Source organism: Lytechinus pictus, chromosome 4, assembly GCF_037042905.1.
Source record: "Lytechinus pictus isolate F3 Inbred chromosome 4, Lp3.0, whole genome shotgun sequence".
Lineage (NCBI taxonomy): Eukaryota > Metazoa > Echinodermata > Echinoidea > Temnopleuroida > Toxopneustidae > Lytechinus > Lytechinus pictus.
The window spans coordinates 24,851,372-24,878,953 of NC_087248.1; the positions used below are offsets into that span (position 1 = coordinate 24,851,372).

The following is a 27,582-nucleotide window of genomic DNA, read 5'->3' on the forward strand; positions in this document are numbered from 1 at the left end:
CGGATCTATTTGACTTCCCATGCCGACCGTGTTGAGCTGATATCGAATGGGTTACTGCTACGTGGGGCAAGCGTCCCTGTTTATGACGTGAACCCATTCACTCAGTCAAGAGATGAAAACCTTACGAGAGTTACTGTTAAGGATATACCCTTATCCGTTAGTGATGAAGTGATAAGAGCTAAACTACAGGAGATGAAGTATGAGATGCATGGCGAAATATACCGCCAAAAACTAAGGGTAAATGGTCAGCTAACTAACTGCTTGAACGGTGATCGTGTTATCTACATTTCTCCACCATCGCAACCTCTTCCCAGGAAACTTGTTTTTGGGAAAACATTTATGGCTCGCATTTACCATTCCGGACAACCTGAGAATGCCAGTGGCGCCCATGCAACCTGTTCCAGGTGCTTACAAATAGGACACCACGTCTCGAGATGTGTGAACGAAGTAAGGTGCCAAGTATGCAAGCAACCCGGACATATGAGGAAGGAATGCCCGAACACCCAACAAGGGATAGGGAACCTAGCAACGTACGACGCTTCTTCGTTTCAATCGCAAACGCAAATGCCTACTTCGAGCGAGAGAATCAACGTACATGATGAAATATCTCGATCAACCAACAAGACACGACAAACTCGTCTTGCTGAATTCGTATAAAAACTGGTACAACAGCCTTCGCAGACGCAAAATACGAGTGTCGACACTACAACAGCCGTAGCTTTAGATCTCCGATCACCTAGAAGAACGCGATCAGCTTCACGCCCAAAAGAAGGTTCATCCGCGTACGCTTCAGACGAGCGATGCACTACGCGACTATGCGTAACAACATCCGCGATTACGATGATCAAGTGGAAGCATCGGAGGGCGAAGCTGAAAACAATCGAAGTGAAAGCGATGTCGACGATGACACATCCATGTCACCCGAGACTCCCCCGAAATCGTCGACGAATAAAGCAATAAAGCCTGTGAAACGGAAGAAGAAAGCTACAAAGAAAAAGAAATAAAATTTCCACAACGATGTGAGTATACAAACATAGAGAAATCAACATGGAAACCAATATAAACGAAGGACAAGAGAATTATGAAAACGAAAGAACTAGGAACTGGGGTAAACATGATCACGTACATTTTATAACATTGAATGTGAGAGGGATACGTGATTCAATGACGAGAAAGAAAATATTTATTTGGTTCCATCGTCAAAAGTGTGACATAGCTTTTTTGCAAGAAACATTTTTGTCACAAAACATAGAAAATACAGTTTCTAAAGAATGGAAAGGTACATGTATATTTGATAATCGGACACATCATTCAAAAGGTGTAGCAATTTTTATTAAAGAAAGATTACCTTTAACTGTCATCGACACATATTACAAAGGTGATGGTCGGTCAGTTGCTGTTAGATTGTTATATCTAGATCGTTTTTATCTGTGTTTAAATTTTTATGCACCTGCTAAAAATACAGAGAAAGAGCATTTTTACTCATCATTATGTAAATGGGTACAAAATATTAAAAAACCATATGACGTTATAATTGCGGGTGGAGATTGGAACTGTGTTCAAAACAAAAGTAAAGACACGAGTGGAGTTTGATACGCATATTTACCAAAACAAAACTTTGTCAAATTTCGAAAAGAGAATTACTTAGTAGGTGTATGGAGAAAAATGTTTCCAGAGAGGATGCAGTATACATGGAGACAATTGTCAGTTAACATTCATTCAAGATTAGATTATTGGCTCATGTCAAAAAAGCACTTTCCATATACACATTCCATAGATATTAAACCTGTGTTAAAATGTGACCATAATGCAGTGTCAATGAAACTCAATATCTTAATACATGACAGAATAAAAGGTTGTTGGAAACTGAACAACTCGTTGCTTAAAGAAGAATTGTTTAAAGAGCATATTAAGCGTATTATTCACAAGGTTGATATGGATTTTAATAATAGATATGATAAACAATTTAGATGGGAAATGTGTAAAATTCGAATAAAAGAATTTAGTATGAAATATGCAGTTGATCTTAAGAAAAAGAAAAGAAAAAAACATTGTTCGGATGTAAAATGAATATGAGAATATAGATGTCTTGAGTGTAGAAGAAATAGATAAAATGAAGAAAATAAGACAAAAGATAGACAAATGTTATGAATATCAGTGCAAATGTGCTTTTGTGAGATCTCGGGCAAAGAAGCGGCTTGAATTTGGTAAAAAGTCAACCAAATATTTTCTTTAACTTGAAAAAGCAAAAGGTAAAAAGAAAGAAATAGATTGTCTTCAGATTAATGGAAAACTTATTAGAGACGAACAAAATATTTTGAAAGGTATACATGATTATTACAATGCACTTTATAAAAGAAGTGATATTACAGATTTAAAGATTATATATCTGATGTCAATTTAAATGTTCTGAATGGAGAGGACGCAAAATTATGTGAAGGAAAGATTACAGAAAATGAATGTCTTGAGGCCTTAAAGTCAATGAAGCTGAACAAATCACCTGGGAGTGATGGACTCAGCGTCGAATTTTATAAATGCTTTTGGGAGGAAATCAAATATATGGTAATTGATAGTCTCAATGAAGGTCATGAAAAGAAACAGTTGTCTTGTTCACAACGACAGGGCATACTTACCTTATTGTATAAAACGGGTGATAAAAAACTCTTAGATAGTTGGCGTCCTATTTCGTTGCTAAATATTGATTATAAACTTGCTGCCCGTATCCTTTCTTTACGATTACAGAAAGTGATAATTAAACTGATATCACAAGATCAAGCTGGATTTTAAAAAAATCGATCTGCTTCTGAATGTATTAGATTGATTCAAGATACTATTGACTATTGTGTGTTTACGAAGAAACAAGGTGTTGTGATGTTTTTGGATTTCAAAAAAAGGTTTCGATACCATTAATCATGATTTCCTATTCTTTTTGTTGAAAGAACTCAATTTTAAAGATTCGTTTTTAAGATGGATAGAAACGTTCTATAATGGTGCATGTGGACGTGTTTTAAATTTTGGTTGGATATCAGATGAATTTGCAATAGAGAGAGGCGTAAGGCAAGGTTGCCCACTTTCGGCATATTTATTTATTATTGTTGCAGAGGTTTTAGCTCAGAAAATAAGACAAAATAATCAAATACAAGGGATCCAAATTTCAAATAGATTGAACGATAGAGATATACGTATCGTACAATATGCGGACGATACAACCATTTTTACTGATTCTATACAATGCATCAAAAAGATAATGAAATAAGTCGAGACGTTTGGAAAATATGCTGGGCCAAAAACCAATTGGACTAAATCAAATCTTATGAAAATAAATAAAACAATGAATCTAACAATCTCTTTTTTACTGAAGATCCTATAAAATGTCTTGGTGTTTTTGTTGGAAAAAAATATTCTGTTGTTCAATCTCTCAATTGGGAAAATAAAGCTCAAAAAATAAAAAAAATACACTTGACACATGGAAAATTAGAAAATTATCATTACATGGAAAAGTGATGGTAATAAAATTTTTAGTAAAGTCACAGATAGTACATACTGCTACCGCAGTACCAATTCCTTCTAAAATAATCAAAGATATTAATAAACTAGTTTACAATTTTTTTGTGGAATTCCAAAAAAGAAATGGTGAAACGTAATGTTTGTCATAATCCTGAAAAAGAAGGGAGTTTAGGAATGGTTGACCTAAAGACAAAATGTCGATCACTACGTTTATCATGGATCAATAAATATTTTACAGGTGAAGACAGTGCTTGGAAAACCCTGTTTGAATATTGGACTCAGAAAATCGGCGGGGATTTGCCTCTTTGTTTGAGTTTTAATTGCAAAAAGAATGATATGTATCGTATTTGTATGAAAAAACATTTGCCCATATTTAATGTTGACATGTTCCGTTCATGGGCTGATTTAAAGTATATTGATATATTTAAAGTAACGAATATTGAAAACGAAATTATTTGGTACAATAGTAACATAAAGTATACAAAAGATGTATTATGTTTTCCTAAGTGGATAAAGAACAATATTTTGAAAATTAAACAAATCGTATCAGGTGGTGAATGGAAGAAGATTGATTCAATATGCACTATTTTTAAAGAAAGAGAATTACTTTCTACCTTTGAATTGTTGAAAATAAAAAAATGCGTTCCCGAAGTTCTGGCTTGAAAAAATACGTGATAGTGCACAAAATGTAAATAGCATGTCATCGAAATCCAGCACTATTGAAATATCAACAGGTGACTCTATAGAAATCAATGGCATGAAAGCCAGACATTATTATTATTTGATGATTGAAAAGGTGAAAAGAGACCTCCCTTATTTTCATTTTTTGGAACGATTTCTTTGGCTTGCCTCCTGAATTTAATTGGAAACGATTATTGGAATTTAAACTTGATTTTATAAACGACAACAGGATTAAACAATTTAATTATAAATTAATTCGTAGAATACTACCAAGTAAAGACAACCTTTGCAAATGGAAAATTAAAAATGATATTTTATGTAATATTTGTAAAGTTCCAGAAACCAGTATTCATATTATTTTACCTGTCAAGTGGTAACAGTGTTTTGGAAAATTGTTTCTAAATTAATAAATGCTTTGTTCGATGTAAAGACTGTTTTGAACGAAAAAAATATCTTGATAGGTCAGGAAATAGTAAAAACAGTAATGAATGTGGTTAACCTTATTATATTTTTTCACAATTTGTAATCTATAGGAATTATATTAGTAAATGTTTTGGAAACGACAAGCATTGTCATGTATTTTAATCATTTTATAAGAAAATATGGTGGGCACCTTTTACTCTATTGTAATTTTGATTAAAAAAAAGATTGTTTAAACTAAGATTTTTACCCTCTTTTTATAAAGAGGTCTTATATGCCTATTTTGAGTTAAGAGATCTGAGTAACCATGATTCATTTTCTCATGAAAGTATTGTTTGGAATAATAGACAAATGAAAATAGCTGGTGTCAGTTGTTTGGTGAAGAAATTGTTCAATATCGGTATTTGGTTTATACAAAATTTATTTGATGAAAATGGTCAATTAATCCCTTTTATAAAGTGGCAACAAATTGGCTTTAAAAACTATCTTCCTTGGCGTTCAATTGTTTCTGCTATTCCACAGACAGTTAAAGCTTGTTGTTTCGAGAGGCGACATTTGTTTAAAAAGTTAGATATTTTTATAGTTTTTGGTAATAAAAAATATTTATATCAAAATTGTCAACCAAGATCATAAATATGAGATTAAAAGAAAATAAATACCTAACCCCTATTTCTGAAATATATTGGAGATCAAGGTATGATATAAGTGAAGATGATTTTAGTTTTATTTACGAGTTGCCTTTTAAAGTTATTCCAGATACAAGAATAAAAATATTTCAATATAAAATAAATACAAGATGCCTACTAGTATATGCAAAGTTAAAGAAAATGAAAGTTGTAGATAATGAGATGCGTTCTTCTTGTAAACAAGAACAGGTAACAATTTAACACCTGTTGGTAGAATTTTCGCATACTCGAGATTTTTGGAATGAATTTCTAAGATGGTGGCATACTAAATTAAAAAAAAAGAAATTATCCAAGTAAAGGATGAAGAGATTTTATTTGGAATTAAAAACAAGCAAGATGTGTTATTGAATCATTGCCTTATTCAAAGAAAACTTTATATCTGTGTAGATATATTAGTATCCTTCCTTGTTTTGACTTGTTTACCAGTAAGAAAAAAGTGTACCAAACAGAAAAGTGTATTGCTTATAGGGACTCTACTATGTATAGATTTTTTAGAAAAAGGAATCTTTTAGATTTTGGGTAATGTAGACGAACAGACCTGTATTGCTTCTCTATGTTTCTTTCCTTTTCCCTTTGTTGTTTTTGTATGTATCTTTTTTTATCAAAATGTAACCTATCCATACTGTACACTGTTATTTTATATTGTTATTAAACTTCTTTTGTATTTATGTGTATGAGATGTTTATACTGAATAAAAGCGTTTCAAAAAAAATATCTGTAAATGTATTAAATGTACTGATTCATGACCATTCTGTCATGCAAAGATTGCCAACGATAATAATAATGATTATATTATTATTATCAATTTTATGGTTATGATTGCCGCCACCATTATCACGAAATACTGCTAGTGCTACTCTTACTACGTTTTATAGGGTTTGTTAGTTACAAACATCCGCGTTTGCAGAGCGGGGATAAGGCGGGATGACCGCACCATTTCGAGAAAAACCGGGGGAGATTTTCTCGAAAGGGTGGGTGGGGCGAGGGGGGTCAAATTAACGCACCCTTTCCGGACAACCGGGGAGCTTTTCACGAAAGGCCATTAGCTCTCCGAACCAGTTCGTTCTATTACAATTAATTAATTAACCAATACCAACAGTTTATTATAAATATATTATTAGCACTGGCGTACTGATAGAAGGGGGGAGCTGCTAACCACCTCACTTAATTTTTAAGACCAAGAAAAAAGGGAAAGAAAAGGAAACAGAGACATAGATGGAGAGGGGGCAAAATTTGACATTTCGTCAAAAATCTAATAGAAAATTTGATTTTCAAACGCATTAACCTTGAAAAACCTTCATATTCATAACTTAAATGAAAGAGGAAGTTCAAACGGCGTATCACCAACTTATTGACAATTAGTGTTTTTGCGCGAGTAACTTCCTTTTTGTTTGTTTCGGATGAGTCTGGTTTTCCCCATTTTTTTTTTGGGGGGGGGGTCAAAAATAAGTTTTTTTCCGCTATCGTGTCAAGCAATTTGCAGCAACAGTCGCACGTTTGTTAAAAAAAAAAAAAACATACGTAACAAATAGCAGAAAAGGGGTTATTGTTTTGTACAAGAATTGAACATTGCAAACCATAATGAATATTGCATAAAACATATGCTTAAAGAGTAGGGGAAGGCGGGGTAAGTTGTGACACTTTTTGCATTTTGCATGTTAGAATTGATATGACTAATAATATTGTAAAAATAAGTACCTAGCCTTTAAATTTGATTCTTGGGAAATATTTTTCACCTATATATAACTTTCTACCCCCAAATGGCTCAACTTGCTCCATATGTGGGGTAAGTTGTGCCACCTTCTGGGGTAAGTTGAGCCAAAATAACTATGTACAAAATGTATGCGGGAAGAAGCAGCATGTTAATTTTTCATTTCAAGTCTTTTCACTTGCTAATTCTCTATAAATACTAACATCCTCTAAAAGTAAAAGAACTGTCATGTGAATCTACACCTTTCTGCCTGCATATCAATGGCTTTTCGATTTTTTGTAATTTTTTCATTCTTATTACCATAAGGATTACCATGGCTCAACTTGCCCCATGTTGGCTGGCTCAAAGTACCCCAGTCCGAAATTAATGCGATATTTCACATCCACACATTTCTTATGCATCCATCATTTAAAAGACTATGACAAGAATGAAGATCCATACCTGGACTAAGAATACTGTTCTTATTTCTTTATTATATTTAAAGACGTGTGTGGGTAAAAAGCACTCCTCTATTTTACACTCTTTTTTACTTTTTTGGCTGAAATTCGTATTTTTCCATCTAAAAAAGTACTTTTTGTTTCAAAGTCGAAAACAATATGGTTGGGTAAAGGGTTATGTAATGGGTCATCAATACATGACACCACCACAATGTCTGACTCATTCATTATTGGCCTGGGGGTGGTGGCTCAACTTGCCCCTATGCTCAACTTACCCCGCCTTCCCCTACTGTATTAAAGATAGCAAATAAAGATCAGTACTATATTCAAAGGAATACAAAACTATGTGCTCACAGAACGGAATTTTGTGTTGGGAACGACGGTCGCAAGTCATTTGTGACCAGCCCTTCCAAAGTCAACTAGTCCTTAGGTAAACATCCCATTTGGTTCTGCTCTACATAGTCCTTAACAATGCGATTTTTGCATACATATTAATTTACGCATGTCCTTCTCCCACACCCTTCCCCGCTCGGCTGCTTTGCTTCCACGCCGATCATCCCCCAATCACCACAAGAAATCGACTCCTATGGTTGAAATAGTATGAATGTCATTACATTGTACATTCTTCACAATGTTGGTAAATGACATAATGTATTTAAGGCTAGGATTTTTTTTGCAATCATAATAATCATTAAATCATTAAGATGGCAACACATTGAAAGTTGAAGATCACTCTTTTTCATTTAAATTTGAAGTAAAAAAAAAAATCGAAATTCCTAACCATGTGTGTTCGTTTCAAACATATCACACTCAATTAGAAGCATGTAGCATTAAAATTGAAATATTGATGTTGCCAATTTGAGTAACATAATATAAATTTAACCCTTACCCATAATAACATAATTTCTTTTCTAAATGTGTTATTCAGTCGGCCTGTTCGTACAGCTACAACTAAAACTCTTGTCAATCTAACATGCTTAAACAAAACGACATTTGAATAAATAATCATTCCTTCAAACACAGCAACAACTCCAGCCACGTTCCCTTTTAACCAACATTATACTAAAGAGTTTTATATTCCTATTGAGCCAGATATTCGGCACACTTTTTAAACAGTAAAACATTTTACACAACCTGTGCTGTGTCGCTTTTTACCCAACAACAACAGCAACAACCATGTTTCCCTTTTACCCATCATATTCATAAATACTTAAAATGTTACATTCCTCCTCGTGTAAAATATTTGTTGAGTAAAATACTGCACATTTATTCTGAAATAAATTACTCAACCTGTGTAGTGCCGTGTTTTACCCAACAAATGTGTTCCCTTTTTACCCAACATAAATACTAAAGATTGTACATTCTCCATTGTGTCAAATGTTCTGCACATTAGATAAGTAAAATACTACCAAAAAAAACATGTTCCCTGTTTACATAGGTAAAGGGTTTTTTTTAAGACTAAATATTGATCAATTATTTTTCAGAGTGTAAATTCGAATCATCGCCCTTAAAAGCCAAGTCCACCCCAGAAAGTTGTTAAATGAATCGATAGAGAAAAATCAAACAAACATAATGCTGCAAATTTCATCAAAATCGGATGTAAAAATTAAAGTTATGGCATTTTTAAGTTTCGCTTATTTTTCACAAAACAGTTAAATGCACAACTCAGCGATATGCAAATGAGAGTCGATGATGTCCCTCACTCACTATTTCTTTTGTTTTTTATTGTTTGAATTATACAACATTTCAATATTTGAAGATTTGACAATAAGGACCAACTTGACTTAACCATAAGCTGTTAAAATAATGGTAACTCCACATGTTCAGGGAGTAATAAAATTTTGTTTCACATGACAATGAGGAGAGAATGAGAATATTTCATATTTCACATAATAAAATACAAAAGGAATAGTGAGTGATGTCATCAGTTCCCTCATTTGAATACTGAATAGGATGTGCATATAACTATTTCGTGAAATTAAGCGAAACTTTAAAATGTCAGAACTTTCTTATTTTACATCCGATTTTGATGAAATTTTCAGTGTTTTGCTTGTTGGATTTTTCTCCTTTTATTCAAATCAACTTTTTGGTGGGGTGGACTTTAACAATACTTATCCTTTTCCAGCATTGAATTCGTAAAAAGCTTCTACAGTGTATAAGCTACAATCTTCGCCTTTATGTAGAAAATTACAAAAAAGTGCATTACAATAGAGAATACCAAGTGAGATCAAAGGAAAAATATTTTTTATATATAAAGAATCGATGAATGAAGTCCCCGAAGGGGGTGGGGGGGGGGGGGGCACTCAGTATATAATGCATAGTGGGTATGTGCCGCGGAGGGGACCCCCATTTTTACACTCAAATTTCCGCTCCGAGGCATAGCATTTTTGTCTTATTGAGAAAAAGAACAAAGGAAGCCGCTCCAAAGCATAGCATTTTCTTCTTCTCGAGAAAAAAGAAGAAAAAATGTCCCTTGCCAGGGCTTCGCATATTTTCCGTTACGCCGTTCCGGTCGCAATTTTGGTGAAAAGCGACCGCAGCTCGCTGTCCGACCTTGCCTCTGCGCTAGCGCACCCGTCCGTCGTGCCGCCGGGTTAGCTGCATGCACGTTCCATAGGGATGCAAACGCGCTCGCACGCAGGCGACCCGTTCCAAGGACCCCCGTTTTCACAAACATTTGTAGCTCCGAAGCCCGTTCCGAAGACCCTCCTTTTTACAATAAGCCCGCTCCAGGGCCCCCGTTTTTTGTCTCGCCCGCGGCACATACCTACTACTTTTTTGGTCGAGTGCCCCCCCCCCGGGATGATGTCATATCATGGCCACTACATGTATTCAGACGGGAATGTGCAAACAATATTCCAATATTGCCCTAGCTATTCCCACGGTTGTGTACGAAACTCCAAGCAGTCTTTCAAAGATATTTGAATATACACGCCTGATTTGTTTTCCTATAAAATGGCATTATTTGACTTGTGCCAGACAAGGGAAGAACAAAAATATTACGTCTGGATCTATCAATGTATAATAAACTACAATGTGGCTAAAAATTGTCTGAAAATGAGAGTTCAGTGTGAACACGGGCATGCCCTTAGCATTTGCGAGTGACGGTACATAGTCTCCAGTATCACTATATACATACGCCTAATATTTTTTCTCTACATACTGTATGTATACATAAACGTGTGCATTAGCGTACCTACGGGGGAGGGGGGGGGGGGCACAGTCTGCCCCCCCCCCCCTGACGAGCTTGAATACCTTTTTTTTTGCTTGTCAGTTTTTTTTTCTGGTACGAAATCCTTTATTTGTGTATTCAAACGGTGTATCACCAACTTCTTGACAGTTATTCGTGTTTTTGCACGAGTACCTTCCTCTTTGCTTGATTCGGATGAGTCTGGTTTTCCCCAATTTTTTGGATTTCTGTAAAAAAAAATGAGTTTGTTCTCGCTCTCGTGTCAAGCAATTTGCAGCAAGAAAAACACATACATAACAAATAGCAGAAAAGGGGTTATTGTCTTGTACAAGAATGGAACATTGCAAACCCTAAATTGTTTTGCATAAAACAGATGCTAATAGAGTACTGTATTAAAGATAGCAAATAAAGATTAGTATTGTATTCAATGGAAAAAAAATACTATGTGCTCACAGAACGGAATTTTGTATTGGGAATGACGCTCTCAAGTCATTTGTGACCAGCCCTTCCAAAGTCAACAAGTCCTTAGGCTTAGGTAAACATCCAATTAGGTTCTGCTCTACACAGTCCTTAACAATGCGATTTTCGCATACATATTAATTTACGCATGTCCTCCTCCCACACCCTTCCCCGCTCGGTTGCTTTGCTCCCACGCCGATCAACCCCCAATCATCACAAGTAATCGACTCCTATAATAGAAATAGTATGAATGTTAACATACATTCTTTACAATGTTGATAAATGACATAATGTATTTAAGGCCAGGATTTTTTTTGCAATCAGAATAATCATTAAAATCCTTAAGATGGCAACACATTAAAAGTTGAAGAGCACCGTTTTTCATTTAAATTTGAAGTAAAAAATCGAAGATCCTAACCATGTGTGTTTGTTTCAAACACATTACACTCAATTAGAAGCATGTAGCATTAAAATTGAAATATTCATGTTGCCAATTTGAGTAACATAATATAGATTTAACCCTTAAACATAATAAAATAATTTCTTTTCTAAAGATGTTATTTAGTCGGCCTGTTCGTACAGCTACAACTAAAACTCTTGTAAATCTAACGTGCCTAAACAAAACGACATTTGAATAAATAATCATTCCTTCAAATACAGCAACAACTTCAGCCACGTTCCCTTTTAACCAACATAATACCTAAGTTTACTATTTCCTATTGTGCCAGATATTCTGCACACTTTTTAAACAGTAAGGCATTTTACACAGCCTGTGCTGAGTCGCTTTTTACCCAACAACAACAACAACAACCATGTCCCCTTTTACCCAACATAAATACTTAAAATGTTACATTCCTCGTTGTGTAAAACATATTCTGCACATTTGTTGAGTAAAATACTACGCGTTTATTGTGAAATTGTTCACTCAACCTGTGTAGTGCCGTGTTTTACCCAACAACCGTGTTCCCGTTTTACCCAACATAAATACTAAAGATTTCAAATTCTCCATTGTGTCAAATGTTCTGCACATTAGTTAAGTGAAATACGGCAAAAACATATTCCATTTTTACATAGGTAAAGGTTTTTTTTTTTTTACTAAATATTGAGCAATTATTTTTCAGAATGTAAATTTGAATTATCGCCCTTGACAATACTAATTCTCTTCAAGCATTGAATTCGTACAAATCTTCCTAGCTACAAGATTCACCTTTATGTAGAAAATTACAAAAAGTGTACAACAATAGAGAATACCAAGTGCAATCAGAGGAAACATATTTTTCACAAAGAATCGGTGAATGAAGTCGCACCATGTATTCAGACCGGAATGTTCGTACGATATTCCAATATTGCCCTATTCCCATGGTTGTGTACGAAGCTTCATGCAGTCTTTCAAAGATATTTGAATATACACGCCTGATTTGTTTTCATATAAAATGGCATTATTTGACTTGTGTCAGACAAGGGAACTCATAAATATTACGTCTGGATCTATCAATGGATAATAAACTACAATATGGCTAAATTAGAGTTAATGTGAACACTTGCATGCCCTTAGCATTTGCGAGTGACGATATATAGTAGCTTACATTTGTCTTCGCACATATTCATATCACTATATACATATGCCTAATATTTTTTCTCTACATACTGTATGTATAAACAAACGTGTGTTATGTGATGGGGGGTGGGGGGGTTATTTCCTATTGTCTAATGCCAATTCGTCCAATTACCAACTCGTGTACTATCAATTGGCCTACAATTAGTGGGTCCACCATCCACATGGTCTAATTGCCATTTCATCCACTCACAATTTTGTCCAAAACTATTTGGTTCGATGGCAATTTACCAGTTGGCCTGATCGGACTTGGTGTTGATTGAGTGACATGAATTAAACAAAAATAAATGGGTATTACACTAACTGGTTTTCAGACGAAATGGCTATCGACGAAGTGGTGATTAGACGAAGTGATTATTTGACTAAATTGCTGTTGAACCAAATGGTTGTTAGACGAAATCGTGATGGATGGAAGGGCATTAGTCCATGGGTGGCGGAACGTATTTTCGTCGGGGGGGGGGGGGGGGGTGGCAAAGCAAAAAAAAACACTTCAATGCCAAATTGGCATTTTGAAATGTGGAAACGTTTTAGATAATATTTTCATGTAGACGATTGACTGAATTTGTATTAACTGTTTAATGAATGAACTTCCTTTTTATGTTGAAAATTCACCTCAAAAAGATATAAATGTACTTCTAACAAGAGAATCTCAAGATAATTTTAACGAGAACTCAAAATTTCAAACACGTAAATTCCCAAAAGAAATGTGAATTAAAATATCATACCTTAATGTTAACAGTTTAATTAATAAAAAGGATGAAATAGAGTTGTTTTTAGAATCTAATCCATATGATATTTTTTTCAATGTGTGAAACCTGAATGGACAATGATTTTCCACCTGGAAGCTTACATATAATTGGATGTAACTTAGAGAGAAAAGATAGAACTTGTGGAGCTGGTGGTAGTGTTGGCTGCTGTATTACATGTAAATCAAATATTACATATAAAAGGAGAAATGCCCTTGAAAATATTTCTTTGGAATTAATGTGGATAGAAATCAAAATAACCAATCAGAAATCATACCTATACATGTAGGTATTGTGCAATGTCCTCCCAAGGCAACAATAGATATGTTGAAGAATTAGATAGAAGAATTAGAATATAACATTGAAAACATTTGTAATATAAGTAATAAAATACTAATCACAGGAGACATGAATTGTAATACGTTAACAAACAACCTTTGTCTCGGAAAATCACAGACTTGTGTGACTCCCTTCAGTTTAGACAAGTGATCACAAAACCAATTCGCATTACTCCATACAGTGAAACACTAATTGATCTTTTCTTATATCTGATAGCCTGGGTACATTGCCGTGTGGTGTTCGATCGGTCGGTATAAGATCATTCCTGGATATATAAAAAAATATCAAAGAAAATAAATTGAAATCATATCCAAAGATTACAACTATGAAATCTTTTCGTAACTATGATACACAAAACTTCAAACATGACCTTATTTTATTAAACTGGGATGAAATATTTTCAGACAAAGAAAACGTTAATATGATGTGGTTAACTTTTTATAATAAGTTTATTGAACTGTGTGACTAACATGCGCCTTATGTTAGTATAAAAAAAATAATAATACTGCTCCATATATAATAAATGAATATTTGATTATTAGAAGAGACAGAGAATTTCACAAATCTAAATTCGACTATTTTAAATCTATTGGAGATGTAAAGAAAATGAGTTACTTTTGGTCTGAATGTAAACGTATTCGTAATGAAATAAACAATATGAGTAAAAAATCAAAACGTAAATATTACAGCAATAAATTTAAAGATTTCTCAAGTGATCTGAAACAAAAATGGAAAGCAATACAAAAGTTTTTGCCAACAAGTAAAACCAATAATAAGTATTACAATTTGAGGGTAAAGTCATAGAGAATAGTAATGAAATTGGTAATGTTTTCAATCATATATTCAATACTGTAAGAGACAGAATTGGTTATTCAGACACACAAAGTACAAAGGCAGATGCTGGTGATGTAGATGATCCTTGCATTAGAAATATACCCAATGTTGATACGATATTTTGTTTTACAGAAATATATGAAGAATTTGTATTAAAAGAGCTAAACAATATTGATACGACTAAAGCTTATGGTCTAGATGGCCTCCACCCTCGATTAATCAAAGATGCTGCATATTTTATTGCAAGACCTATTACCTATATATTTAGGTTTTCTCTGAGAACTGGTTGTGTTCTAAATGATTTTAAATCAGCCAAAATATACCAATACATAAAAGTGGTGACACGTCACAACCAATGAACTACAGCCCTATATCGATTCTGTCGGTATTTTGGAAAAAATATAGAGAAGGGAATTCATAAACATTTGTATAAATATTTAAACAACCATTCATTGCTTACTGATAATCATTCGAGATTTCGACCATTTCATTCCACAAATTCTTGCCTCTTTGACATCACTGAATATATTTTACAAAATATGACCTCTGGCTACCAAACGGGTGCTGTATTTTTAGACCTTCGGAAGGCTTTCGATGTGATTCCGCATGATAAACTATTTAAAAAATGTTATTGTATGGTATACAAGGCACAGAATAAAACTGGTTCCAATCACATTTAACAAATAGAATACAACGTGTCATCATACATATTGTATACATACTTGTAAGCAAACTCTCTCGTTTCGCTGCATGTATACGTCGAATTAAGATTTATGTAACACAGAAAACAGTAACTGATTTATATTATTCTATGTTTGTACCACACCTAGATTTGTGCATTATTATTTGGGGAACCTCGACAAATTACTAAACTACAACAAGCTCAAAATAGATATGCTAGAATGATTTTGAATGTCGATAGATATACACCAACTAAGGTTCTGTTACATACCCTAAACTGGCAATCCGTCAAACAACGTATAAAATTCAATTACTCTATAATGATGTATACAATAATTAATAACCTTGTACCAATGTATCTAACAAGACTCGTTTCCTATAGACCAATTTATTACGCTACAAGATATGCTGCAACCAATCCTTTACATGTCCCTACACTTAGAACAGAATATATGAAATCAGCTTTTTCTTATCAAGCAATCGTCATTTTTAATAAATTTCCTTTAAATATACAAACTTGTGGATCATTTGTTAATTTTAAGCATTGTAATCAACTAAGTGTAGAATTTTTTAAAGTAAACCTAATACATTTTAACTGAGTCCTGATCACATAATCTTACGTTATATAGTGGGCTTTTAGTGGGGTTTGGGATGGGGAGGGATTTTGTAAAAAAAAATTATTTTAATCTATATTTTATATATATGTTTACCTGTTTAGCACTTTTTATTTGATTTTAATAAAAAAAAAACAAGGATAAGACTCCTATAATGACGTTAACTGGCAGCTGCTAGTATTTGTCTTCATCTGCCACTGATTTTATTATATTACTCTATTTTTAAGTATTTCTATTTATTATGCTGGTGTTATTTGTTGTTGTTTTCTGGTTTTATAGTTGCTTTCTCTGTATGTTGTATGTAATGTTTTACTCTTTTTACATTGTATTATATATATTGTTGTAATAATGTTTGTATTTTAACAGGGCTCTCTCGTAAAGCAGTTTTTTAATGACAAGACTAACCCGGGTAAATAAAACAAAATAAATAAATTAAATAAATAAATAAACAAAGGGCACTTTCCATTTGAAAAAGGGCATTTATTCCTACGAGAATTTTTTTTAGGGGGAGCACGTGCCCCTCCCTGCTCCCCCGATTCCGCTGCCCCTGCATTAGACAAGATAAAAGTAAACCATGTGACGAGTGGGCGAGTTGGCAATTGACAAATCGGCAGTTTACCATGAGGGGATGGCGACAGCATTGTGCCATGCCACAATGCTGTTTCCCAAGGTCACGTTCAACAAAAATAAAATGATAAAGGATAAACAATATCAAGAGTAAATCATCATAAACATGATATACATGTATGCGCATGGAAGTGCATCGTGTATGTGTGAGGATGTTGATAAATCTGTTTACATGAATTGTACTGTTAAACGTTTAAATTGATAAATCTGTTGACCAATACACATATGGATAAACAAAACTAATCGATTTGCTAAGTTGCAAATAAGTGAAATAGAGGAGGTACAGTGTTTGACTGAGTATATGCAATACTAAAATGGATATGAACCAATGTTAAAATGTGACAAAATCTTCAGAATATTACAACTGTATAATTTTACAGGATTTTTTCTAAGTGTAAACTTTTTTTGATACGCACTGTAGTGTAGATTTTGTTCACATAACTATGACTATTTTTAAAGTAATGTCAGTGTGTTAAGACGCATTTTGAAGCAATATTTGATCTTTTAGGCAAAATGGACACATTCACAACATTGTAACTAATCCAAATGGTAGTATTCATTGAAACCATAGTGTAGATTCTAAATCATATCTCCCAGGTGGTTTCTAAATTAACTATGTCCATTTTGAAGTAACAACATCCATCTTAGACTCCTTTATTGGAAGCCATCTTGGATTTTTTTAGACATGCAGGACCTTTGATTTTCTTTTTACATGTTGTAACCTATCCTTATGTACTACTTGACCTTTTAAATCAAGGGTTAGACAACATAATCATACCCCAGGTGGATATCAAACAAATTATGTCAATGATTTTTAGGTAACAAAAGCCATTTAAGACTCCATTTTTTTAAAGCCATCTTTGATTTTTGGACCGCAGACTTTACTTAGTTACTTGTCCCAGCATATTACTTGACCAAATAACCCAAGGGTAACACACTAATTCATGTTTCTCAGGCAGATATTAAACAAACTATGTGGAATTTTAGGGCTTTTTAGGTAACAGCAGCCATTTTAGACTCCAATTTTGAAAGCTATCTTGGATTGTTTGACATAGTGGATGGCTGACTGTCCTTGAAACTTGTCTCAGTTACTATTTAACCCTTAAAACCACCAATGAATAACACCCAAATTAGATACACTCAAATAGGTAATACATAAATTGTGAATTTTCAATCTATGACAGGCATTTTTACTGCATCTTAGAGTTCTAGGTACTATGTAGTGATTATGTTCACTCTTGACTGCATCAGCAGACCTTTTACGCCCTAATCCATTAAGTAACCCCCGAAAATAAAATCGAGACTGGATAAAGAGTCAGTTACACTAATTTTCAGTAAGCGGCTCCCATTTTACACGCCATGTTGAAAATAAATATTTCCCTGGATGCGAATTTTGGTGTATTTTTAGTATGTTATTCCTAAGATCAAACGCTATAAAAAACAGTTGACAAACATTTTTTTTGCAAGTTTGGAGTGTCAAAATAGAGCAAAAACTTATAGAATATGGCGGCCATTTTTTTTTCTTTTTGCCAAATTGAGGATTTTAACATCAAATTTTGACTCAGCGTCCTCAAATTATGCTCAAACACTTCTTAACTAAGCATTAACACGGTTTTCCTAAGGCAGTCCACTTTTTCTCAATCTGGACCTGATTACCTTCCCATTCTGTGTCGCCGTCCCTCCCTACGCCATATAGCGGAAGGTCGATAAAATACCTTATCTTGTTATCAAAAACTAGTGTACGTCTCAAGAAGTAGACAACGACACCCTGCCATATAAGCTTCTTAACCCTTACCGAAAATCACTACCGTTTCTGCAAAAGTTCCATGAGTATAGTATGGCAACATACCCCTTTCTTTTTTATGAAACTGGATGGTGCAATATCTTCATCCTCGCCACCAGCATTATCATCTTCATCATCATCATCATTATCCTCACTACCAGCACTACCACCACCACCACCATCATTACCATCATCACCACCACCATCGTCATAAGTTTAATCATCATTAGCCAGTTAGCAGGTGGGCTATGCAGAGTGAACAATAACATATAGGTTCCTTATAAATTCTGCATTTTGTTTGTGATAATCGGACCGATAATATTCAATAGTATTCATATTTGGGCATGGCCTCGGGAGCAGGAGTGTTCGGGGTACGTTGTGGGGAGGGGGGGGGGTGCTGCGTGTATGCGTGTGTTATTTTCCATAGGCAGCACCCCAAGGAATTCTAGACGGAGTGAATCAATGGGGGAAAAAAACTTTTTTACTTGTAAAATTTCTAAGGACGAAAATAACTTTCAGTTTGGAGTAATATATATATATATATATATATATATATATATATATATATATATATATATATATATATATATATATATATATATGGGTGTGTGTGTGTGTATACGTATAAATACATTTATGTTACTCCAAACTGAAGGTCATTTTCGGTACGAGAAATAATGATGTTGATGATTATAATTTTTTTTTGCTTGTCAATTTGACATCAACAAACCCATTCAAAAAATCGTTCCCAGGGCCATGTGTTTAGATTTTAGATTTATATATATTTAAACAAATATAATCGAAGTTGTAGTACATATTCAAAACAATATAGACAGTTCAGTGATATTTTATAACACATACAAATTACCTGAACTTGCCGAGAAAAGCAATGCTTGTATTAAAGGCAAGTCCCTAAACTTTGTTTCAATACTTATTAACAAAGCTATATACGAAAATGGGGACGGAAAAAACAATCTACAAAAACAAATCAATAACAAGAATAAATTCGAGGTATAGAATTATACTAAGGAGAAACAAAAAGGCAAAGGATACATTCTGGTATGCATTTCAGGAGAGAAAATAAAGACAGTTGGTAAATCAGATTAAAACATCAGCTCTAAGACCCACCTGCATTACCATAAAAAAGGGTTATTGTATTATTGGCGCTCACCAAAATCGTTGTTTATTATAGTACATATTTTTATCTTGAATGAACTTCCCATGTCATAAGAATGATAAGCCAGCTAGATGTTAATAAGTAAACGGATAAGTGTAGCATTCAGACGTTGATGGATATTTCCACCATTTATATTTGGGTTGATACGCTTGAAACAAATATGGCATGTCAATAATGATAAACTTGAACTCAAGAAACACTTAAAATAAAATGTATAACAAGACCATTCACATTAACAGTTAAATGTAAAAAAAAATGACAGAGGTACAAATTTAACGCCCCCCCCCCCTCTTGGCTATTTAACCTGGCAATCGTTTGAAAACGTTTGAAACAAATATGGCATGTCAATCATGATAAACTTGAACTCAAGAAACATTTAAAATAAAATGTATAACAAGACCATTCACATTAACAGTTAAATGTAAAAAAAATGACAGAGGTACAAATTTGACCCCCCCCCCTCTTGGCTATTTAACCTGGCACTCGTTTTGTTTACGCCCTCCTTGGCGTCTTTACTCTCAAAATTGTCAGAGCATATCAGGTAACAAAGTATCCCATTAAATGCCATCGAAGATCTGAAGCTGTTAAAAATATATATTGGATGATGGGGGGGGGGGGGGTATTGAGTGAGCATTTAATTGAACCGCCCCTTTAAATCATATTTGTATGTTGTTTTCCTTTATTGATTTATATTGAACTTTAGGCCTACTGCGTTCAAAGGGGTTAAAACACGGAAAGGAAGATATTGACGCACTTTACACAAGGCCTGATAGTGATTTAGGAATATTAGTTAACAGTTTATCTGTATCAACAACAATTTCAAAGTTCCTGTTTACTCAAATAAGAATCAAACAGAAATAAATAAATTTCAAAGTTTATGTTTACTTAAATAAGAAACAAACAGAAATAAATAGTGTGTCTTGTTTGAATAACTTTGATAACGAGGTTAATGATTGCTTGAATATCATGCTTTATTGTATGATAATTGTCATGATGATTGCAATTCGTCTGTAGACTCATGGGACATTTCACACGCTCACTTGAAAACTATGATTTGAATTCGAATTCTCGGTGACTTGCCAATCAAAACACCGCATCGAAAATACAAACTACGATTAGTGAATGACAATTGTCATGATTGTATTATCTACGGAAGGGCTTGAAAGGTCACGTAAGTTCTGCCTCCAAAATATGTTTTGGAGGTCAAGCCTTTCACACGCAAAATTCATACCATAATTTGACAGAGTAAAATTTGAATTCATGATTGTGATTAGCGTTCGTGGTTCTGTTCTAGTTTGGTTTCAAACGTGCTAACAATTAGTCATTAGCCTTATTATTCACTGGAATCATTGTTTAATTTACGATTTTTTCCGTGTGAAAAGGCGGTTTCAGGGTTGTGACGGCAACCTGCGTTTGCAGATATCTCTCTCACACACCCAACAGCCACACCTGCATAGACCCACATACACTCTCATCTCTGTTGTTTCAAAGGTGTGAGGACACTCCACTCCCACTCCGCAAACGCGGACGGTCACCACAATAATTAATTTATTTGCGTTGCAGAAAAGTAAAACAAGAATTACAATGTATGTTTTGATCCTTTTGAAGGATGTCATCATTTCATTTTCATTCAGGTATTCAGTATATGAAAATTTACTATTTTTCAAAATTATCAAACTCCTATCAATCAATATACTCAGTGTAAAAACAATTGAAAAAATAAGCATACAGTTGTTACTTTATAAGCTTATATTAATAATTGACATAGTGAATTCATCATCTTTTTACGAATGCATTTTTATCATTTGTCATGCAGTCTCCTGATGCCACCATGCCTGTCTCTCTCAGTGTCTGGCGTGCCAAGATCGGCACGTACATGCGCCGTAAGCAGAAAGTATATGACTACTTCTACTACCTGAGGAGGTATGTTTATGGTCTCAAATTAATTGAAAAGGCGAAGAAAGCAGCTGAACACTCAAAAGAAAATGACAATAGCAATTGCCACCACTCATCTTCTAACAGCTCTCCAACTGGTGAAAATGGTAAATCTAGAAACGCATCATGTCGACAACATCAGCCTTCTGACGGTGTAAACCTGAAACAAGCCGAAACTGAATCACCGGGTGACCGTGACGTCAATAGTAAGGAAGTGGAAGCAAGTTCTCAGACTGGTTACGTCGGGGGCAATGGTCCTTCTTGTCGCACCAAAACCCCCGATCACATCGCTCAGGATGGGTCTAAGTGTGCTGATGGTCGTACACTTGCAACACATCCAACATGTTCAACCGAGAAGCAATCCATTCCTGTCCCTGATCCTTCTGACACCAAACCTACCAAGCCTTGTGACCTAGACGAGTTGGACCTGAGATACATAACCATTCATAGCACATCACATGCTAGCCTCCACAATTCAACTCAGATACATGGACAAGACAAAGGTGGTGGCAAATCGGGGGTATACTCACAGGTAGCTACACACATCGCTGGCCATCAAGATGGCGTCAAGCAGGACCTGGAGAGATCGAACCCTTTAACGTCGGAAATAGATGACCAATCTTCATCTATTTCTGAACTGGATACATCTTGCAACGCTGAGCACACATTGTGTACTTTGGTATGTCTGAAATTAGAAAGTGTATCTCTCTCTTTATCACTACCTTTTCCGAAGTAAGAGTGATTAGGAATATACTGTTATCAGAATAGTAAGAGAGAAAAAAAGCATTATAAACGTTTGCCTTGCAAAATAAATTTAAAACCATTATAAATTAAAAAAATATATATGCATTATTCAACTTATAGAGTAATTGTAACGATTTTGATTGCATGAACAATTATTTCCTGGTACCAATAGTTACCATTGTACAATATTTATAATCCAATATGGTATCTGGAAACTGTATTGAATTTTCAATAAAGCTGATATTCAAATAGGCAGAGGCGTTTTTCAAAGTAAAAACAAAATAAGTTAATCAATTCGCAGGTTAGGTTTTGTTCGCACTCCCTGAAACAGAAAGAGTAGGAAAAATATAAATTTGATAAAATTATAAAATAGTAAAGTAATATGTGTAATATTTGAAGTATCTTTCTGCCACATGTCCCTCTCTTCCTTTCTAGGAGGTCGAAACATTTCATGAAACACCAATCTCTCCAGTCAGGAGATTACGTTCATCCAGTGGAGACGCAGATAAAATACAAAGGAATTTATTCTGTTCTAGTATGACCAACGTGATCCTCCTGAGGTCTGGTGACGTGGAGCAAAATCCTGGTCCAAATAACAAGTAAGAAAATGTAAATAACATCATTATTATTTTTATCATTTTATTATTATTATTATTGTTGTTGTTATTATATCATAAGTATTAATATTTTTGTTGTTATTAGTATATATTATCATTAATTGTTATTATTATTAGTATTATTAAGTACTGGAAGGGGCAATCAAATTACATGCATTGTATAACCAACCTTGCCTCATGTTTTGGTATATTTTCATGACGGCTTTAATCCAAAAGAATATCGACAGAGTCTAACCGTATATCGGTTGACTGTGTGAACACATATCTGTTTAAACATCATCATTTCTGCAGCCAGCATGGCCCGTTGCAGTATACTTCCTTCCCAATTTCATCTCTGTAAACTGCCGAATCTAACAGTATTTATGAGATATTCTGTGATTTAACACAATATATAATTCTTTCATTGTAACTAATTGAAAGAACTTCTCTCTGAATCTCTCTTTGGGCATATACGTATATGATCTCTTGGGTTTTTGTATACGTTTTAGCCCTGGGAATCTAACTGAGTTCGAACTCCATCTCCTTGCTGACGGTATGGATCCATCAGACTTCAGGAAGGTTGGACTGGCTTTAGGATTCACTGAGGCTCAACTAAGTCGGTTTGAGAGAGATAACACTGGGAACATAATGCAAGCAATCTATAGGATGCTTTGCGAGTGGCTGAAGACAGTACGAGATAATGAAGCGAGGGCGATACTGTCCAAAAAGTTAAAAGAAATAAATTTGGCACAGCTCGCCGACAGTGTACAGAAAGGTATTAATCACCACCTATACTACCGCCTTGCAGAGAAATTATAAAATGTCATTATGATAAAGATAATAAATATTGTTTGAACTATGATGATTATGATTGTAATGCTGATAATTGAAATGAAGATTGGCATTGATTAAAAGGATGAAAACATATCAATATGATATTAATATAATTATAGTTCAAGGTAATAATAAGAATAACAGTGATGACACTGAAAATGTTATTGATGAGTTCCTTCATATCAATAAATGAAAGTCATACTAATGATTGCAAGAGACCAAAGTTGTTATTCATTCTAAGCCATAATGTGGCGCAAATGATAAAAGAAAAAGAAAACGTCAAAAACATATTTTAGATATAAAAAATCGATATAAGAATATTAAAGTGACAAAAAACAAATGTGGCGCAAATGATAAAAGAAAAAGAAAACGTCAAAAACATATTTTAGATATAAAAAATCGATATAAGAATATTAAAGTGACAAAAAACAAGTTGTTAAAGTACATTTAAGTGAAACTCATAAAGAAATGAAATTCATTTATAGTTGAGATTTTTTATTTCTATATCATCACAGGTCAAGTCGGAGATCACATACTATCACTGACAGAAGACGAATTCAAACGGGTCATCAAAGAGGTCAAGAAATATTCTGCCGTTCACCACTGTCAAATTCAAGCCGATCCACTGAACAGCGACCTTATACTTGAATTTAATCGGATTTTCACAAATTTGACTTTGATGGAAGAAGATAAGGGAACAAAGCATAAGACACCGTTACTCTACGAAGACCTACTCAAGACCAAGGTAAACGGGGTCTTTCCACAACGCTTGTTGGTTGAAGGTGAAGGTGGTGTGGGGAAGACAACTCTTTGTGCAAAGATCGTTTGGGACTGGATTCATGAAGCAGCTTACCAAGATTTCAAACTGGTACTTCTCGTCCTCCTTCGTGAAGTAAAGGATAAGACTATTGGAGAGATTATAAAGTCCTACCTCCCAGACGACAATATGGTTACAGCCATGCAGCTAAACAAGTATGTCTTTTCCCATCAGACAGACGTCCTTCTCGTTCTGGACGGTTTTGACGAGTTTGCTGGCGATCTTGATAGCTGTTACCAAATCGCCCTCATCATCCTGAATCGGGTGTTCAAGTCAGGGAAAGTACTAATCACATCAAGACGATGGAGATCAGATGAGATACGGAAGATTACAGAGCTTAGAAAGCTTTATGCCTTCATTGCCGTGGAAGGTTTCTCTGATGAAAATCTATCTTCCTACGTCACCAAGTTCTTCCATCCAGACACAACTTCGGCTGAAGATTTGAATCGATTTATATCAAATAACGATGTGATCAGAGAGAACATGGCTCCATACCCCATATACACAGCTATGCTGTGTATCATGTGGAAAGAATTCGATGGCGAACGTCGCATAGCAATGTCGAAATTACAAACATTTTCTCAGCTGATTGATGAGATGGTCCAATTCTTGGTCGATCATTATCTTTCAAAGCTCGGTCTGACGTCAAGAGACGAGGAGTGGCATGTACAACGTGCAGAAATACTTCTCCATCTATCCAACATCGGTTGTCTTGCCTTCCAGGGGCTCATGGAAAGACGATTGGTGTTCAGCGAACAAGAGTTCAAGAGCTGGCCAGGATGTGTAAACACAGGTTGTCAAGTTGGAGTACTCACTAAACAAGCACCGATCCTTAAGAGGAGACAACAAAGGTACCATACACATCCCGCAGACTCATCTGTGCAGTTTCCCCATAAGCTGTTTCAGGAGTATCTATCAGGGATGTATCTGGCATCTCTTCACAACTCAAACAGAAGAGAGTACGACAGATTGATGAAGGATATAGTCGGAAATGCACATGAATTCCTGGAGCTTCTGTACTTCACTTCGGCCCAACAGAAGGAGGTCGGATTGGATATCATAACTCATCTCATAGCGTCAACGTCAACACGATCAATGAGATATGGGCGTACCGATGATGACTACATTGTCGATGTTGCATATGAGAGTCAAGACCAAACAGTGGCCAGAGCTGTGGCAGATCATCTATCGACTTCATCCAGCAACACACTTGAGATCGGAGAAGAGATGCAGGCCCACACGGTATCAGGACATATCTTCATCATGAATCATCGTAAAGTGGTAAACAATAACCCCCATACAAACGCCCTCTGTATTCAAAGATCTAATGTTTAAAATCATAGGTCTTTATTTATTTTATTTTTTTTACCCCCCAAATTTAAAACAAACGAGACCAAAAACTACAGTCCCTCAAAAACATTCAATAAAAAAAAAATAAATGAACATTACTGGGCCCAATTTCATTGGTTTTTAATTCTAATATCAGTCATAAAATGCACCCCTAGTAAAATAAATCGAATGAGGCAAAACAAACAATGAAGTCTCAAATATTGAGCTTTATTGAACTTTATTGATCCTCCTTGAAAAAGTAACATATAACAAGATACATGTACATTACAATTACATGCTAACGCATATGTCGAAAACGTTTAAAAGCAACAAATATCGATAATTAAAGGAAATTGATATAAAGACAAGGAAGACGAGGAGACCTTTGGAAGCCAGGCTTGTAATAAGGTCCCTCAGCATTGAAACAATACGTTATTTGTTTGTTTAAAGCAAAACCTGATTCTAGCTATTAACTGGTTGATAATACTAAAAATAAAAGAAAATATGTTGTACTAAGTTTATACAAGGATACATATGTGGTTAAAAACTATTTACAGAAGAATAATGGATATGTTGAAAAAAGGGAGTTAAAAAATGAATAGATAGATAGACAAATAGAAAGATAGAATAACGGGGGAGCACGAAGTTACAAGATAGTAAATGGCAAGAGATAAGAGATTTATAACAAAATCTATAATTGAAATGACTACTAGTACTTAATGAAAGGAGTACGTGTACATTTACCAGTTGGCCGAGACATTTTACAGAATTTATATTGCTAATCACATAGTTCTGCATGTATTTAACAGAAAAACAATTATACATCATCAACGTACTTTAATATTCAAAAATGAAAGTTTCAATTTCCATTTAAAAACAGAAATACTAACAGACCCGGTAATGTTGGAGTTCAAAGAATTCCATAACTTTGGCCCTGTACAGACCAGTGTTTTCTGAGAAAATATTGTCCTTGCATGAGGAATACGCAGTGCAGTAGCATTTCTTGTTGGGTAATTATGAAATTGGTTGTTCCTATGAATTAAATATGCTAACGTCAATGGCAAATCACCTCTATAAAAATTATACATGAGCGACCCCAATTGGATAACACTTTAAAAACAAATAAAACGTAAAAGGAGGGGTAGAAATAAAATAAATGTTTGTATGTTGGTTTGTTGTTCTTAAAAATTACAATAGTGTTAAGCCTCGGGTATGCAGAGTTTACTCAAACTGATTGGTCCAATTCGAAAAAAAGCATGAGACTTGGTTTCAAATTACTTAACGGACTTAATGTCACAATATTCAAATATTCATGAGGATAATAAATTCGGTGGATTCCCAATACTTTGCACCATTACTGATGCGCATGTTGGTATATGCATTTGAAAGCATACATGCGAATTTTCAACGCATGTCGAAGCGGTTCGACCGGAAGTGCTTGTTACTATAGGGTCTAGGAGGTACGAGAGAAATTTGCCTGCACATTTTTTCGCAATGTTAAATCCATTTTTGTGTGTATTTTTGCGATATGTTTGTCATTTTTGAAATTCGACCACTGTGCCCTGCCTTCGCCTGGGGGGGGGGGGGGGGGTACTCATTCACCCCTAGATCCGCGCCTACCAGTAATAACGATTATTAGACCAAAAGAGAATCGGACCAAATTGGTATTGGATTCAGTGGATATAAGACAAACGCTCAATTGGACCTAGTAGGTATAGGACCAAAATGACAATTGGAATAACTGCCAATGACGTTAGACGAACTATTGGACGAAATGGCTATTGGAAGAAGTGTCTACTAAACAAGGTGGCATTTAGACG

The 27,582-nt window shown here is 34.7% G+C and overlaps 1 protein-coding gene across 3 annotated transcripts; it reads left to right on the top strand.

Moving 5' to 3' along the window:
- Positions 1 to 837: 837 nt before the first annotated feature.
- On the top strand, positions 838 to 27,582 carry LOC129259277 (uncharacterized). 3 transcript variants are annotated; one of them, XM_064098726.1, is made up of 5 exons: positions 838 to 1,019; positions 21,324 to 22,121; positions 22,622 to 22,785; positions 23,292 to 23,557; positions 24,132 to 27,582. In XM_064098726.1, the coding sequence occupies exons 2-5, from the start codon at positions 21,339 to 21,341 to the stop codon at positions 25,766 to 25,768; spliced, it is 2,850 nt and encodes a 949-aa protein (XP_063954796.1). In that variant the 5' UTR covers positions 838 to 1,019; positions 21,324 to 21,338; the 3' UTR covers positions 25,769 to 27,582. The 3 variants fall into 3 exon arrangements, with proteins under 3 accessions (XP_063954796.1, XP_063954795.1, XP_063954794.1); XM_064098725.1 differs by lacking the exon at positions 838 to 1,019 and adding an exon at positions 20,518 to 20,678; XM_064098724.1 differs by lacking the exon at positions 838 to 1,019 and adding an exon at positions 20,722 to 21,141.